The sequence below is a fragment of the Pygoscelis adeliae genome, unplaced genomic scaffold, assembly GCF_000699105.1.
Source record: "Pygoscelis adeliae isolate BGI_AS28 unplaced genomic scaffold, ASM69910v1 Scaffold238, whole genome shotgun sequence".
Classification (NCBI taxonomy): domain Eukaryota; kingdom Metazoa; phylum Chordata; class Aves; order Sphenisciformes; family Spheniscidae; genus Pygoscelis; species Pygoscelis adeliae.
In genome coordinates this window covers 709,514-724,779 of record NW_008825285.1, presented here as the reverse complement: position 1 = coordinate 724,779, position 15,266 = coordinate 709,514, and the positions used below count along the sequence as shown (strand labels likewise).

Genomic DNA, 15,266 nt, shown 5'->3' with positions numbered 1-15,266 from the left:
ACTACCACAATCAGTTTGTTTCTTTGTGAACTATGACGAATTGTTAGCTGAATCTGTCCTAATGGAGACTGCCCCAGAGTTGTTCCACTGCAGGAAAAAGTAGAAAACTATGCCTAGTTTTTAAAACACGTATTTAAAGTAAGACCTAACTGAAATATATGCGGAGTAGTTTTCCCAGAAATCATGTATTATCCATTTAACTTTTCACTAGACCAATGTGAAAGAAGAGAGCACACGTTAGCATGTGAGCATATCTTCATCAGTTTCTTGTACTTCAGTTCCTTTTCCAACAGCTCTACTTCCAAAATAAGCTAGGTATTCTTGTCAGTTTAGAGATCAGCTGCTCTTCAGTACTTTGAAAACCATGATCAGTAAAGAACTTGCTTACCCTAAAACAAACATGAAAACAGTATCTAGGAAATTGGAAAGCTTAATGGTGCAAACTGCAATGAAAACCTCAGTGATGGGCCACTCTTACCTATGGCCAGGAACCAATCAGAAGACCAGCTCATTCTTTTCTAAATTCTCTAATGTAGAAATATAAATATTCTTGGCTTAAAATAGTAATACGTTAAACACACGTACTGCCTTAAAAGCGCAAATCACAGTAACAACACAGCCATTTTACTTTTCTGTAGCTCATGCCACATTGAAAATAATATTAGAATCAATCTACACTTACAAATACAGGTCATGCTTAAATAAAAAGCAAGCACCATGATTAAGAGTTTCTGTTTTAAAGAATGGCCAATATTTGCAGAGTTCCCTCATGTCTATAAAATGCTTATTTTAGTTTGTGTAAACTGGCTATGAGTATTTTCCGTTTCACACAGGACAGTATATGGCATGCTCGGCATTTCTCAACCACCTGAACAGTATCTTAACCTTAAGGGAAAGGCGTGCCTCTTTTGTGAATAGCTACTACAAAGCGATTGCAGAACCTTCCATTAAAATTCCCAAGTCATTCACTTTAAAAACCAGAATGAAGCATTTCAATTCAGTATTTTCTGAGTTAAAATAAAAAAGAACAAAAATCAGAGCACCTAAGAACATGGGGCCTGCAATAAAGGACCTCCTTAGCCATAGGTTTACCACTCTTATCAAATGAGAAAGTATGAAATTTGTGTATTAAGTAAGGAGTAGTATTTCAACATTTACCATAATTAACAAAGTCTAACCCAGTTTTGGGCCAGAAGAGAGGCTGACAAACTGAAGACAAGACAGCAGAGGACCATAAAGATAAATGGGGGTCTGGAGCACATAAGCAGACGGTGAAGGAAATGGGTTTGTATAAATGGAAGAGAAGGCCAACAGCAGATTCAATTGCAGTCTTGCATTACTTAAAACAGACATTATAGAGAAGACTGAGTCAGACTCCTCGTGGATGTGCACAGTAAAAGAACAAGAGGCTGCAGTCAAGTTGCAGCAAGATAAATTCCAATTGGAAATAAGGAAAAAACGTTTTCACAGTGGAGTGATTAAACACCGGAATTGCTGAGAAAGTTTATAGAATCTCCATCCTTGGAGATACTCAAAACTTGTTTGGACAAGGCCCAAGAAACCTGACCTAACTTTGAAGTGGGATTTGCTTTGAGCAGAGGGCTGACTGAACTCCAGCGGTTTCTTCCAACCTATATTACTCTATTGATTCTATGACCTCTGATAGAGAAAAAGATGAATTAGTTCAATCCCTTACAAATAAAAAATTAAAATCTTCTTACTTAGATTCACAGAGCTACATGAATAGGGAATTAATGGTTTCCATTCTCCTCTTCAGAGCAGAATAGGCTGCTCAGCTATCTGTACTGGTAAGTATAGCTGCCCATTGAGGCAAGTAAAAAAAAAAATTAGAGAATTTAAGAAAGCATGGCTCCAGCAATCCTCATTAATTGAATAGTAACTGACTATTCATTTAACATTCTTTATTATAAACTGAGTAATTTAAAAAGACCAGCTATGTTCAGCTTAATTGGCTTAATATTAATGCTAATAGGATTCAGTGGTGAAACAGGCAACTATTGCCATGAAAGTGATTAATGTTGTATTGAAAAATATCCTTCCCTCTTGCCATCCCACTCTTTTTAGCACTACACAGTGTAGCTATGAGAACAAGGTGGACTTTATGTTGCAGATCATCGCAATGGTAAGGTAACTTCTAACTGCAGAATCTGTCTAACTGAGGTACTGGGAGGAAGCAGAAAATCACAATGACTTGATTTTCAAATGCCAGACTCAAACTGCAAGAGGAAAAAATATTACTGAAATGCAAACTAAGCACTTTTTCTTTGGCTGCACTGATAACATTTTTTTATAAATCAACTTAGATATACTGCAAAAACAAGTAATTAACACCATACTTTTCAAGCTGTCGTAGTCTTTGCCGTAGCTCCTGTGTGGCGATAGGCAGCGATATGTCTGAGGCTATGCTAGGAGTGGGTTCTTTTACCGAGAGGTGGCTGGGAGAGTAAGAGAAGTTAGAGGCATGAAGACTGGAGGAACTTCGGCTGAGATCTGTTGGCCACTGAGGGCTGGCATTGGGAGGCTGACTTTTTTCAGCTGTATCAGTCTTTTTATCACTATCAGTTGCTGGGGAAGCTGGAACAGGTTTGTTTGAATCAGGTGGTGGTGAGAGAGGAACGTGAGGCTTAAAAGATGATTTTCTTGCATCTTTGGAAAGAGATGGCCTTTTTACTTGGGCTGAGTGTTGATGATCTGGAGATCTTGCTTGCTTTTCAAGAGAAAGGACCTAGATGCAGTAAAAATACATATAATATGACTGTTTTCCAGTATAAAAAACAGGAACAAATTTGTTTCTACAAGAGTACTGGTTGGTGACAAGTTGTTAAGTTCAGACACTAATGCAGGACCAAAAATATTCACACTTATACTCATTCAGTCTACAATAGGAAACCTTTTGCACAGCAAAACGCAGCCTCATCATCTTTGTGGCAAATGCAGTAACTATAAAACAATGTGAAATTCTCCATTCATTTAGAATTATTCTCCTCATTATTCCCTTCCCATACTCTACGCACTTCTGGTGCAAGTGCTATTTACTTTGCAGCTCTAGCCACCTGGAAAGCTATTCTATAATTTTTTTCTTCTAATCTTTTGAAATTTAATCCTACATCACAAGTTCTTCTCACTCATTGCCTTACTTTGTCTTTTATAGGTTATTTTCATTTATTAATGACAAGTAAGCAAGAAAGTGCTTTAGAAAAGAACAAATAACAGAAGTTAACAGAACTCTGGCAATGTTTGCAAAGAGAAACACTACTCTATTAAACCAACTAATTTAGCTGGGGAAAAAGACAAACCAAATCTCAGGTATGCAAGTTTTATCTTCAAAACTCCAATGTGCTTGAAAGCTGGTCTGAATTTTTCCAGTACTATGAAGATACTTCCCTTCCCTATAAACATTATTCTTTTTAAACCATCATGACCTCAGTTCCATTTCTATAAGATAAGGGTGATTTCACTGATCTGTAGCCTACTGAATGATAAGAGACTTGAAGGAATTCAAATTGCAAACATGATTTCCAAACCTAAAACCACGGGGAATCTCAGTCTTAATTAATGCAGCCGATTACTGTTTTGTTCAGAGAATTTTCTGTTTTTGAAATAGAATGTATTTAAATTAGAGGTTATCTTTGTGTACTTGATAGCACTGCCACAACTAAGGACACCTGGCATTGTGACACCCAAGGAAATGTACTATCTTCTTCATAAAGCTAGAAGACCAGAAGTCATGATAGTCTTAAGTATGCTTTCAGACATTTACAATGGGAAAAGTTTTAGAGTACCCTGAGTGCAATCTTCATGTTTATAGTGCTGTTTGGACCGGAGTTGCTCAGGTGGAACCGCTGATGCATAGTTAAATCTTCACTCTCCAGCAACTGGCTTAGAGGCAGTTTGAAGTTCCCCAAAGAACACTGGTGCTGTTCATCCCTCACCTGAAGGAACACAGAAGCTAAGTCATTTTGTATCATCTGCTTTGTTAGAATTGAGAGAAAGAAAAGGAAATAGTTTTATTTAAAAACAAAAAAACCAAACAATATCGAATTAGTTTGTTCTTAAATCAAATTTCCCTGATCATAAGATTACTTTACACTGCAGAAGGAAATAGCAAATATACTCAATGTCTAGTTTCTTCATCCCTATCTTCTCTAGCAAAAGCAAGCCAGAAAACTAACCATCACATCTACGTGACCCTTGATCAAAATAACTACATGGTTTCCAAACAGTCTGTGTGAAAATGAACTCCCACAACTGTTAGAGGAATAGTAACTAGGACAGTACTCATTTACACTTTAGTCTCTTTGAACTATGTAAATGACATATCAGCTGTGTAAAGGGATACAGTATTTAGATAAAGCAAAGACTTCCTTGGGATGAGAGAGGAAACAAATCAGCCATACATAACAGCAATTTCTGCTAGCAGCTAAGACTGTTAAGGTTCGAAACAGTTGACGGTTGGACTCAATGATCTTAGAGGTCTTTTCCAACCTTAATGATTCTATGAAACAGGTATCAAAAATTTTTTTTTTTCCTTTTTTTTTTTTTTCTTTTCTTTTCTTAAGCAAGACAACCATCAACTATATTCTTCTGGTGAGAGATTGGTTATAATCTTTCTTCCTTTTAGTAGTAAATGCAAATAAATATTTCATAGCCTGGTCTTAAAAACCACCTTAAGTATAATTTTAATGGTGTTCACAATATATTCAGTCTCATTTCATAACAACCTGTAATGTCTGAATGTTTCTACTGAAATGTCTTAGAAAAGAAAGGTATCTAAAGAGAGTGAGACAACATACCTCAACTTCAAGATCTTGTCTTTTGGGATTGTGTACAAAGAAAGTAAAGTTTTCCTCCCATACTGGCTCATTGGTCTTGTATCGAATCTGAAGTTAGAGCACACGAAGCATACAAATTATAAAACACTTCCATCTAACGAAGCCAGTGTCAAGAGTTGAGTACGTTTTTCATTTTGGCTTTGGAAAATTAATGTCTGAAACCTGACATATTTAAACAAAGGCCAAGTGGGATCTACCCAAGGCATATATAATATCACATATAAAATTATACACAGGACATGTAGTAGAATATGTTTTGCATTAAAGTTGCTGTATGTAAAGTAAAACTCCTGCTAAAGACGCCTTACTTCACACCAGTCTATGAACAAATGCAGGATCTTCAGATCGGCACATTCTCTCTCTTCTCATACTTCTCTATAAGGGTTAAACCAACTCAATGAAACTCCTAGAAACTAGTATTTTTCTTTCTAATCACCAAATAGCCATGTGGAAGATTTGACTGCCAAATCTCACTACTTTCAGCAAGCCATGTGGCGGGGGGGGGGGGGTGGGGAGAGAGAAAAAAGCACTTATAAAATAAGCTATCTCCAGGAACAAAGGACTTGAATTTCTATCTCCATTCTCTAATAGGTATCAAAATTAAGACTGTATATAAGATCTGATTTAGGCTTTGTGACAATTTTGGACAGGATATGAAGAAGCCAAATTATATGTCCTCTCCTTTTGGCTCACCGACACTTTTACTTTAAAAAAGACAAAAACAAAACACAACCACAACACACCCATATTACATGTATCTACCTATCTAGGTATCACTTCACTGTTGCTATTTTATTTTAAAGAGCTGTTTGAATGCACAGATGTTAGTTATGGACAAGATGCCAGGTACATTGAATGCCTTGGGTCAAAATCGGATCACCATCAAGATCGACCTCATGACAGGCATCTGTTACAGACCACCCGATTAAGAAAAAGAGATGGATGATGCCTTCTTCAGATGACTCAAAGCTGTCTCAGGTCTGCAGAACCAGGTTCTGAGAGCTTCAACTACTCTAATGTTTTCTAGGAAAGTAGCACAGTGGTGCACAAGCAGTTTAAGAGTTTGTGCTAGAAAAACACACACTGTTGCGTTACAGTTGTTCTCAATCATTGGATGTGATGACTAGGAGTGGTGTTCTTCTGAATCTACTACTTACAAATGAGGAATATTGGTTTGCAGGTGTGACTATCAACAGCAGCCTTGGCTACAGTGACTGTAAGATCACAGAGCTTAAGATCCTAAGGGGCATGAGGAAAACAAAGAATAAAAGCCTTGGACTTCAGAAAAGCAGATTTCAACTTGCTCTAGGAACTGTTAGAAGGGATTCCATGAGTGTCTACCTTGGAGGGCAGAGGAGCTCAGGAGTGCTAGAGGACAGCCTTCTGAAACCACAGAAGTGGTTCATTACCTCAAAGCAGAAAAAGCAGCAGACATAAAAACAAAGTAGCCTGGCTAAACTACGAGCTCCTGAGAGCTACACAGCACTTTGGCTAATCTAGGGCCCTACTTTAAGCAGAAGGTTTAAGCAGATGATCTTCTGTGGTCCCTTTTGACCTGAGCATTTCCATAACTGTGATTCTATAAATTTTCAAATCTTGATCAGTATTTTGAAGCCTGGTCTTTACCCGCACTGTTATTTATATAATCACTACTGTAGGAATCCCAGTTGCAGATCAGAACCTACTGTGGAAGGACATCTACAAATAGCTAAAAATCTGGTCTCTACTCACAAACAGTTTAAATTGAGTAAGCACCCATTCAGTCCTTGGCTTCTTGTTGGAATTTTAGTTCTGGTGGTAACTTTTAGGGCAGTGGATACACTCAATGGCTCGATAGCCAATGCCAAGCACACAGAGCCACCAAATGTTTGTAGACAGAGCCAAGTATGAAGAGTAGGAACTTACCTTACTTTCCTGTGCCTTGTGTCCAACTGACAGCAAAACAAGTGGATTGGGATTGCTGTTTATTTTCTTTCCTGACTGGTAAAGAAAAAGCAAAAACTTTGCCTTCAGTACAAAGCAAAACCTCTCTCCTCTGAAACTTACATGTTTGCATCTTAAAAAAACAATTCATATGCATTCTACTATATGCTTATCTATTATTCTCAGTATTTTATACAACAGGCTTCAATGGCAGACTGGCTCGCAACTCGTGAACACATTAACATGAAGGCATCCAACTACCCTAAATATGCTGAATCAAAATGCTACAAACGAGGAGTTTTAGTCTCCTTTCCGTTTTCTTCAAATGAAATTGGTAAGGTACAAATTCTTATCTTTTAATGAGTATTACAACCGCCAAAGCTAATGAAGCATAGTTAAAACCGCAAAATGAATATTGCATGCAGATGGGAGATATGGAGAAGGCACAAACTCAGGAAGCTTACTTTATTTACATTACAGTAGTATTATTAAATTGGATGTAAATCAGAACATTGATATTCCCCCCTTTTCAGTCTGGGGAGAAAGAAGATGCACTATAATGTACCTGATGTATATTTCTACAGTTTACCAAATACTCTTTATTAGAGAATAAACCATCTGCCATATCTGAGCCTTGCTCACCAGGTGTATAGCATTACGACAAACTGTGAAAATAAACATCAGTTTAGAAACGAATTATATACACAAAGGAACATTCCCAACTACATGTTTCTTTCACAATAAATTAACCTAACAAAAATTTAAGTCAGAAAGAAAAGTTAGACATGAAAGTTAATCATCTCAAGCAGACGTTAATGCAGTTTAAAAGGCCTAGAAAATATAGTATACATGGTTAATAATATACTTTGAATTCTACCATGTAGGAAATTGTACAGATCAGGTATGTAAACAGAAAGTTAGTTAAAATCTACTTAATGCATGTAAGGTCACAATTACAACCAAGTGATTAAAATATTTTATATTCTTAAATTAAGAATGTGCATGTTTTAGGTATTTTTGGATCTGAACTTACATTTTGGACATCATACTTCCACTAATATTACTTGACTTTAATGTGACACACTGTTTATAACCATATTTTCCTTTAGAAAAAAAGCTGTTAAGAAAGCACTCCTTTCTTGGATGAATGCCGCATTTTCTTTTTTTCATGATTTCTAATGGAAAATATTTAGCTCTCATCAAAGACAACAGAATACACAGGTTTAAGGAACAGAAGGAAAGTCAGATTACAACTCCAACTGATGGTGTTTAAAAATAGTAGGTGAAATTTTTTTCATTTTTTCTTTGTCCATAAAAAGGTGCCTGAAACTCCCCTTTCTTCATAAAATGATAAAACTACAGAAGTTGACAAAAAGACCCTGTTGCTTATGCTGATATGTAAATATAAATATTTTTAATTCATGCTAAATAGGTAGCAATATGTACACACACATATAATTCACCTCTAACACCTGCCTCGAACAGATTTGCTGTTGATAGTCTATTAGAAACTGCCTCTTGTCCAAGTTCCTCCAGCTGAGAACTTGGCTTATGCCTTCCAAGTTTGCCTCTCAACTCTATGTCTTCCATATCAAAAAGCTGGGCTAAATTCATTTAGCATTTATATAAAAGTTGTAGAGCCTTCTAAAAACATCTAGCAGGAACAAGATTATTTCAAAACATGTCAGAGATTGATTTTATTGGTTAGTCATTCAGAGTTGACCAATGAAGTATCACTCAGTATGTCAAAGATGTTTTAGCTTTCATGTCAGCTTTGTTCTTTAGTTACTATTTCAAATTAGTTCTCAGGACTATTTTTTCCCCCAGTCTTCTAAAGCAGTCTATACTCCACTCAACTGATCTAAAATTCAAATTACCACAGACCAAAGTATTTCACCAATGTCTTTACCGCTTCTTGAAACCAAATTTAAGTAAAACGGAATTGCACTAAATACATATCTGGCAACAGAAATTCCATCCACTGTTGGAAGAGAAGTGTTGCAGGCATTTGTGCATTTCCAATTACTTTTGTGACCTTAAATGGACAACTATATTAATTTTACCTTTAGGGCTTTCTGAACAGCAGCCTTCTTCAAGCCATCAGGGTTAAATTCTAATGGATTATGCTTTTAAGTGAGGAGAGAATGAACATAGGAAGGGTTAATAAGTCATGCAATGAAGCAATTTCACTAGGTTAATTAATTATGACATGACAACATAGGGCAAAGCAGGGAAAAAAACAACCTAAAAAAACCCCAAAAATCTTTCAAACAAAACAAGGAAGGAACCACCACCACAACGACAACAAAAGTCTGACAAAACTTTTTTTTTCCCCCCCTCTTGTCCTCTCTGAATGTTTGTATTCTGCTTTAAAACTAATACACTCACTTTCAGTCTACTTATATTTGCCTTACCAGTTTTTTTTACCGTAATGAAGAAACTTCACAAAATAGGTTTTATTGAATGCCTGATGTCCTATGGACTGCCTTCTGAAACAACCTTTTTTAAGTTTGGTTAAGTATATTTTCACAACATAGAAGCTTCTCTGATGATATATCAAGTAATTATGAGAAGGAGTCCTTTTACGGGAGAAATTACTATGCTAAATATTGATAGGACTTAGATCATTACAAAAATCTAAGTCATTTGAGCCTCTTCAGCAGATGAATGATACAAACACTGCATGTCAACTAGAATGAAGGCCTACTACTTTACTCAGTTGAATGAAGACATGCAAATACACTAACAATAGGAATTTGAACTGATTAGCAGGACAAAACCTCTTACGACTTTCCATTAATTAAGCAAATTTTTAAATTTTATTTTAAGAATAATATGTTGTTCTTGAAGTGACACATGTAAAGTACAAAAATGTTACAAAAAATTTGCATTCAACTCATAAGAAATAATTTCAGGAAATACAATTTTAAAATGAAAGAGACTTCAAGTTAGCATACTTATGGCTGGCTTTAAGCACAAATTTTTGTTTCAAGGGAGAATTCTGCTTTAAAAGCTATAATGTGTGGCAACAAAAAAAAAATTGCATAATGGCCTTTCTAATCATGCTGATTTATGAACAGGAACCAATACTATTAACGCTCTGCCAAAAGAAATGCCTTCCTGAAATTCAAATCCAGAAGTGACCAAAATTTGAAGAGAGATTTAACCTTTGTGCAGAAATACTTTTTTACATTTTCTTTTGGAATGTCATATCCTGAAGTTGGCCAATACGTATGACGAGATTCCTGGCATTCAGCTTTAAAATTTCTATTTCAGAATGAATATACAATATGATGAAACTGGAGAAAAACAGAAATAAGGTTTGGCTGGTTTATGGCATTTTTTTAATCATTATTTTTCTTAAAATAAAATTATGGAATCTTCCACAGCTATTTAGCTGATACGTTAGGGACTTACTATTGTACTTAAAGACCTTCAAAGATGGAGACTGCACAATATTCCTAGACATATCAATCCTAATGTTTAACTATCCTTTTCATCAGAAATTTTTTTAATGCCCAACAGGTTATGTTCCTTGCTGGAGTTTAAGCACTGTTTCTTGTTTTCTGACAAACATGAAAAAGGCACTTTGTTTGCAGCAGCCTTGTACCATTTCCATCCCCATCTTTATTTCCTAAGGCTAAATTCATCCTAGTTACTCTTCCTCTGCTAGTCACGTTTACTGGCTTTCTCATTATCATCATTGGTGTCCTCCAGATCTTTCTTTGCTGCAGCCAAAATCAGGGCCTTAGTAATGGCTAAGTAGAACAGAAGGATTAGTCTGTACATCTTACAGGCTACACTCCTCTTGCTATATACAGCATGGTGTTTGTCTTTCATAACAGCACGATACAGCACGACTACAGATCTGTTTCTGTAGAGCTATCCATCAGACAACTATTTCCATCCCATATTTATATGTGTGCAATGACTGTCCTCTATGGAAAAGTACCTTATTTTTCCAGATCATATCTGCAATTCGTCAAGATCATTTTGAATCCTAAACTGCTCCTCAACTTACTGGCCCTCTGTCCTTCACATTCGCACCTGCATATTCAGTACACATCTTTTTTCCCCCTATAATATTATTTCAAAGAATTTTAAAAGTCAAAAACAAACCTATGTGATCAATTATAAAGGCAGGCAACCAATGATTCCTGGATATTGAACATGTCTCAATTCCTCTGGAATCATAGCAAGGATAGGCCAAGAGGGACATCAGCTGGGGCAAATATGTTTAAGCCAGACTTCAGGTTTCAAGGGAAGGAGCTGCAGGTCCATGAGGATGGTGGCTGAAAGGCTGGGCGGGAGGAGACTAGGAGAAGAAAAGGGAGTATTCAATATAAAAAGCCAAGAAAAGGTCTTGCCTTGGGTGACAAAATTGTCTTTGTATGGTTCTGAGTGTCTCTGCAGTTATAGGAAAAGGGGATGGGTATCCAAGAACTATACTGATAACTGACACAGTGAAATAAATCAAATTTCAGGCTAGCATTCTGTAACAGCCAGTGATATTTGCAGTAAATCCTAATAACAAACCCATAAATTACACTGCAACTAACAAGCTGTTTTGTTTTTAAGCCAGATCCTAATTCAATATGCTTTGGAGTACAACTCATTACTTCTGTTGACTCACTAAGTCTTGCTTGTGGTTAAAATGGGGCTTTAGAAGTGTCTAAATCTGTGAGTGCGTCCTCAATTGATAACCAGAAGACAGTCACTGATCTGTAAGAGCTGACTTAAAATATGGATAATTTATATGTTATATAAACACCCAGTTGAAAGAAAAATTGTTATGAACTAATGATAATGTATCCTAAAACTAGTGTTACTCACTTTCGGAAATTATACTAAGAACACTATTCATACTCCTTAACTTCAGATAAATCAGATTTAGATGGGTACATGTCTGAATTAGGTGTCATGAATCTAGGTTAATAGATTAACCTAGTCAATAAAACTGTCTAGAAAGGAACAGAGAGCACTCAGGGCATTGGATTTTCCTCTCCCTACATAAAGTGAGCCCCCTTTTTAACACTCCCCCCCCTCAAGTAACTCATCTTACATGTCAGTTAGATATCTGAACTTACAGGTGTGAATGTTTGCATAATACCTCGTGTTTAAAGATGCCCTGAAAACAAGATGCAGTTTTATAACTGCTGAAGCCTGTTGTTATCTCTGGGCTATTACAGTCCTCTCCTCTCCTCTCTCTTGGCCTCCAGCCATAAATCTCATCCTCTTGCTTGCTGCAAGACTAGCACCCATGCAACTGCAGAACAAGGCAGTTAACACTCCTGTTAAAGGAAATCCAGTCCTGGCTATCTTAAAATGGTTGCTGTTCCACACTAATTCACGAATCGCTTTGGGGATTTGGAAAGTTTTGTCCAATGTCTAAATAGATGCTGTTATATGTAGACAACATGTCCTAATGCAAAGACCCTAAGATCAACAAAAACATCAGGGCTACACTCTTTATCAAGCATTTTGAGTTTTTTTAAATTATTATTATTATTATTATTAGGATGTATCTAGTATTTTTATAACTAAAAGAAACAGCAACTACTTATCAGTTTTAATTCCAAGATAACTGAACCATAGCTTATGAACTGCATTTCTTATTCATTAAATTTTAACAAGATTTGGTAATGGATGTAACTTTTTTGATACTTTAAAATGAACTTCTACATAGAAACTAACTGAAAGGACCATAGAAAAGGGTTTTGTTGGGATTTGGAGGGGGCGGGGGGAAGGTGTTTTTAAATCAAGGTGTATGACAAGAGCCAAAATTAGCCAGCCAGCAACAAATTTTTCTGCACAATCTACAATGGCATACCCACCTCTCTCTGGCAAAAGAGTTCTTATTCTGAACAGATTCTCATTCTTTTTGAAGATACCAATGTTGTGTTTACAGATTTAAGTGTAACATATTCAGAGGCTCGTTAGTTCGTAATGATCTTGTAACATTAAGTTCAAGCAAAAAATATTAATTGGTGGTTTTCCCTAGTGTGGATTTTCCTGACTACAGACTAATTTGAAAAAAAGAAAAGGAGCTTGGGAATTTGCAAAACAAGGAGCATCATGGAGTGAAATAGAATTTACAAGGGAATTTATAGTTTGGGGAGCACAAAGAACCACACCCATTTTTAAAGCAATACTTGAACCAGTGTGGAGCGGTTGCACGTTCTTACAAACATTGAGTGCATCACCTTTTAAAGAAACTACAGGGATGTTGGTTGTAACATTAATTAGTTTAATTTCTTTGCAATAGAAGCCAACAATTCGCCAGCACACAGTGTGCTAGTATAGTATGCATTTTATTTCTCAATGAATCAGCAATTTAAGTTAAATGTAAGAGCTTTTACAACAAACTTATCTTGGGTTTTTATCATAAAAAATTAATTACTTACCCAATGATATGCTGATCAATGAAATTTAAGTAGCCTTTAAAATGCAATAAAAATAGCACAAAAAACAATGCACACTTGCTGAAACCATGCAGCAAAACAAATTGCATGCTCTCATTCCACTAGAGTGAGTGGCTTTAGTAGCACTAATCCACACTCTGGCAGATAAAAGGTACAATACAAATAATACCAGAGAACTCACAAATAGTGCTCTATAGAGTGAGGTAGTGTTTTCACAAAAGACTAGTCCCGATGCTCTCCTCTCTTTTAAGTATCCACACCCAAAGTTTCCCTCGTAGATACTCTTAGGAAGATGGAAATGGAAGGAGAAAGCAGAGTGATGGGATTGTGGCAGAATGAATGCATAAGCAGCTTTACTACATAAAAAAGTTAAGGAAAACAGTCAAAGGATTCCAGAGAAAACAGCAGATAACAAAAAGTAAGTAAATATTTGTCATTACAAGTAGTTTCATCTATTAAATTACTTTCTGTAGTGCAGCAAGGTGAAAATTTATTTTTTATTAATTATTCAAATATATTAACCCACTTTCCAAGTTTACTCTTGGTAGTTCAGATTTATATGGCAGATCCAACTAAGTAAATTTAGAGACCAGCCTTCTACACTGTTTCTATTTCACTTAAAACATATTTCAGATAAATCATCCCAGTGTCGCAGAAGCCCACAACCATGACGCATCTGTGCAAAAGAAATGCCTGTGCTGGGAATTATCCACTATAACTCAAACAAAACAAGGCTGATAAGATCTAAAATGTACCAGTGATAAGCATTAACTTAAGAAATCCATTTTGAAGGTAACAAAAAGTACTTATTCATCTAGAAAATATTTCAGCTGTAACATTGAAGCTGTGGACAAAAGTCTTCAAAACTATTAATAAGGTTCAGTGTAATTTTAACACTTCATTCTCTTTGAACTTTTTGTTCCCCATAAACACAAGTAATCCAAAAGTGTGATTAATTTTGCTATTACACTACGACCCCTGTCAATGAATATGAACACAACATGAGGAGCCAGCAGACTTTCATGTTTAGTCTTGTAAGTGTTGTTCCATATTAGAATCAAATGGACATAAAAAAGCTGTATTCGCTGTAATTCACTGCAGTTTGTCTAGCAGCTCCATGACATTATCTAAGCATTGTCTTTACACAATCTATAGGAATCTTTTCAGTTCTCCTGCATGAAGAAGTCTTCCCATGATATTTTTCCCCCCACCTAACTGTGAAGACTTTTTGTATCTGGTTTTGGACAACTTGAATTTAACACAGTATTGTATTATTTTATTGTTGCAAACTTGTAAATGGAATTTTCAAGTGTTCAATGTTACTTTCTATCATATTCTTTATAACTCATTTCTGGAAAGAAAATGACTTGAAGTTAAATACTGAGTAATTTGTAGCAACTGCTTTTCTGGGCTGGCAGAGCAAGGAAAAAAAAAAAAAAAAAAAAAAAAGAGTTAAACAGGTCCCACACTATGACCATCCTTATTCTCAACCCACCCAGGCAATCTTGTACTGTAGACAGAACATCAGACACAGCAATAAGAAATTTGGTATCCTGTTGCCAAATTTCCTAACTGGTCAGCTTTGTGCAAGGAACTTCCCCTTTCTGTGCCCTACAGTTAGAGATCTACTGATTAGAAGTACTGATTAAGACAGTGAAATTAAAATTACTGTCCCCAAAAGCAGGTAGAACTCAAGACTTGCAGCCTAACGTTTCTGAAGGAGGGAGACAATGTTACAGAATGTTTTTTTGAAACAGGAAGGGAAAAAACTAAACTTATGACATGAGTATTTGCTGGAGAAGTTAATCTAATATACAGAAGCAGAGCTGCATGGAAACAAATTGGAAATTGTGGATAAGAGAACTTTAAACTATTCATTTTAAGTAAGAGGCTTTAGTGCATTTTAACAAATATATTAAACTTGTAACAGTTTGAGTAAAATCCACTAGTCAAACAAGAAAATACAGAAATGGGTTCAATTTAATCTAGTGCACAAAACAGATGGCAGACAGACTTTTTCTGTGTGTTGCAGTATTCTGAAACTGATGTTAAGCACACCATAATTCTA

The 15,266-nt window shown here is 35.9% G+C and overlaps 1 protein-coding gene across 1 annotated transcript in view; it reads right to left on the bottom strand.

The window, feature by feature from the left end:
- Positions 1 to 15,266, bottom strand: part of ESYT2 (extended synaptotagmin-like protein 2) — a 63,494-nt gene that overhangs the window by 6,670 nt on the left and 41,558 nt on the right. Inside the window, exons 14-19 of the mRNA XM_009329893.1 lie at positions 8,840 to 8,902; positions 6,759 to 6,833; positions 4,815 to 4,901; positions 3,804 to 3,953; positions 2,358 to 2,746; positions 3 to 87 (exon numbers count right to left, since the gene is read on the bottom strand). Of these exons, the coding sequence (XP_009328168.1) occupies positions 3 to 87; positions 2,358 to 2,746; positions 3,804 to 3,953; positions 4,815 to 4,901; positions 6,759 to 6,833; positions 8,840 to 8,902 (849 nt within the window). The remainder of the gene's footprint in view (positions 1 to 2; positions 88 to 2,357; positions 2,747 to 3,803; positions 3,954 to 4,814; positions 4,902 to 6,758; positions 6,834 to 8,839; positions 8,903 to 15,266) is intronic.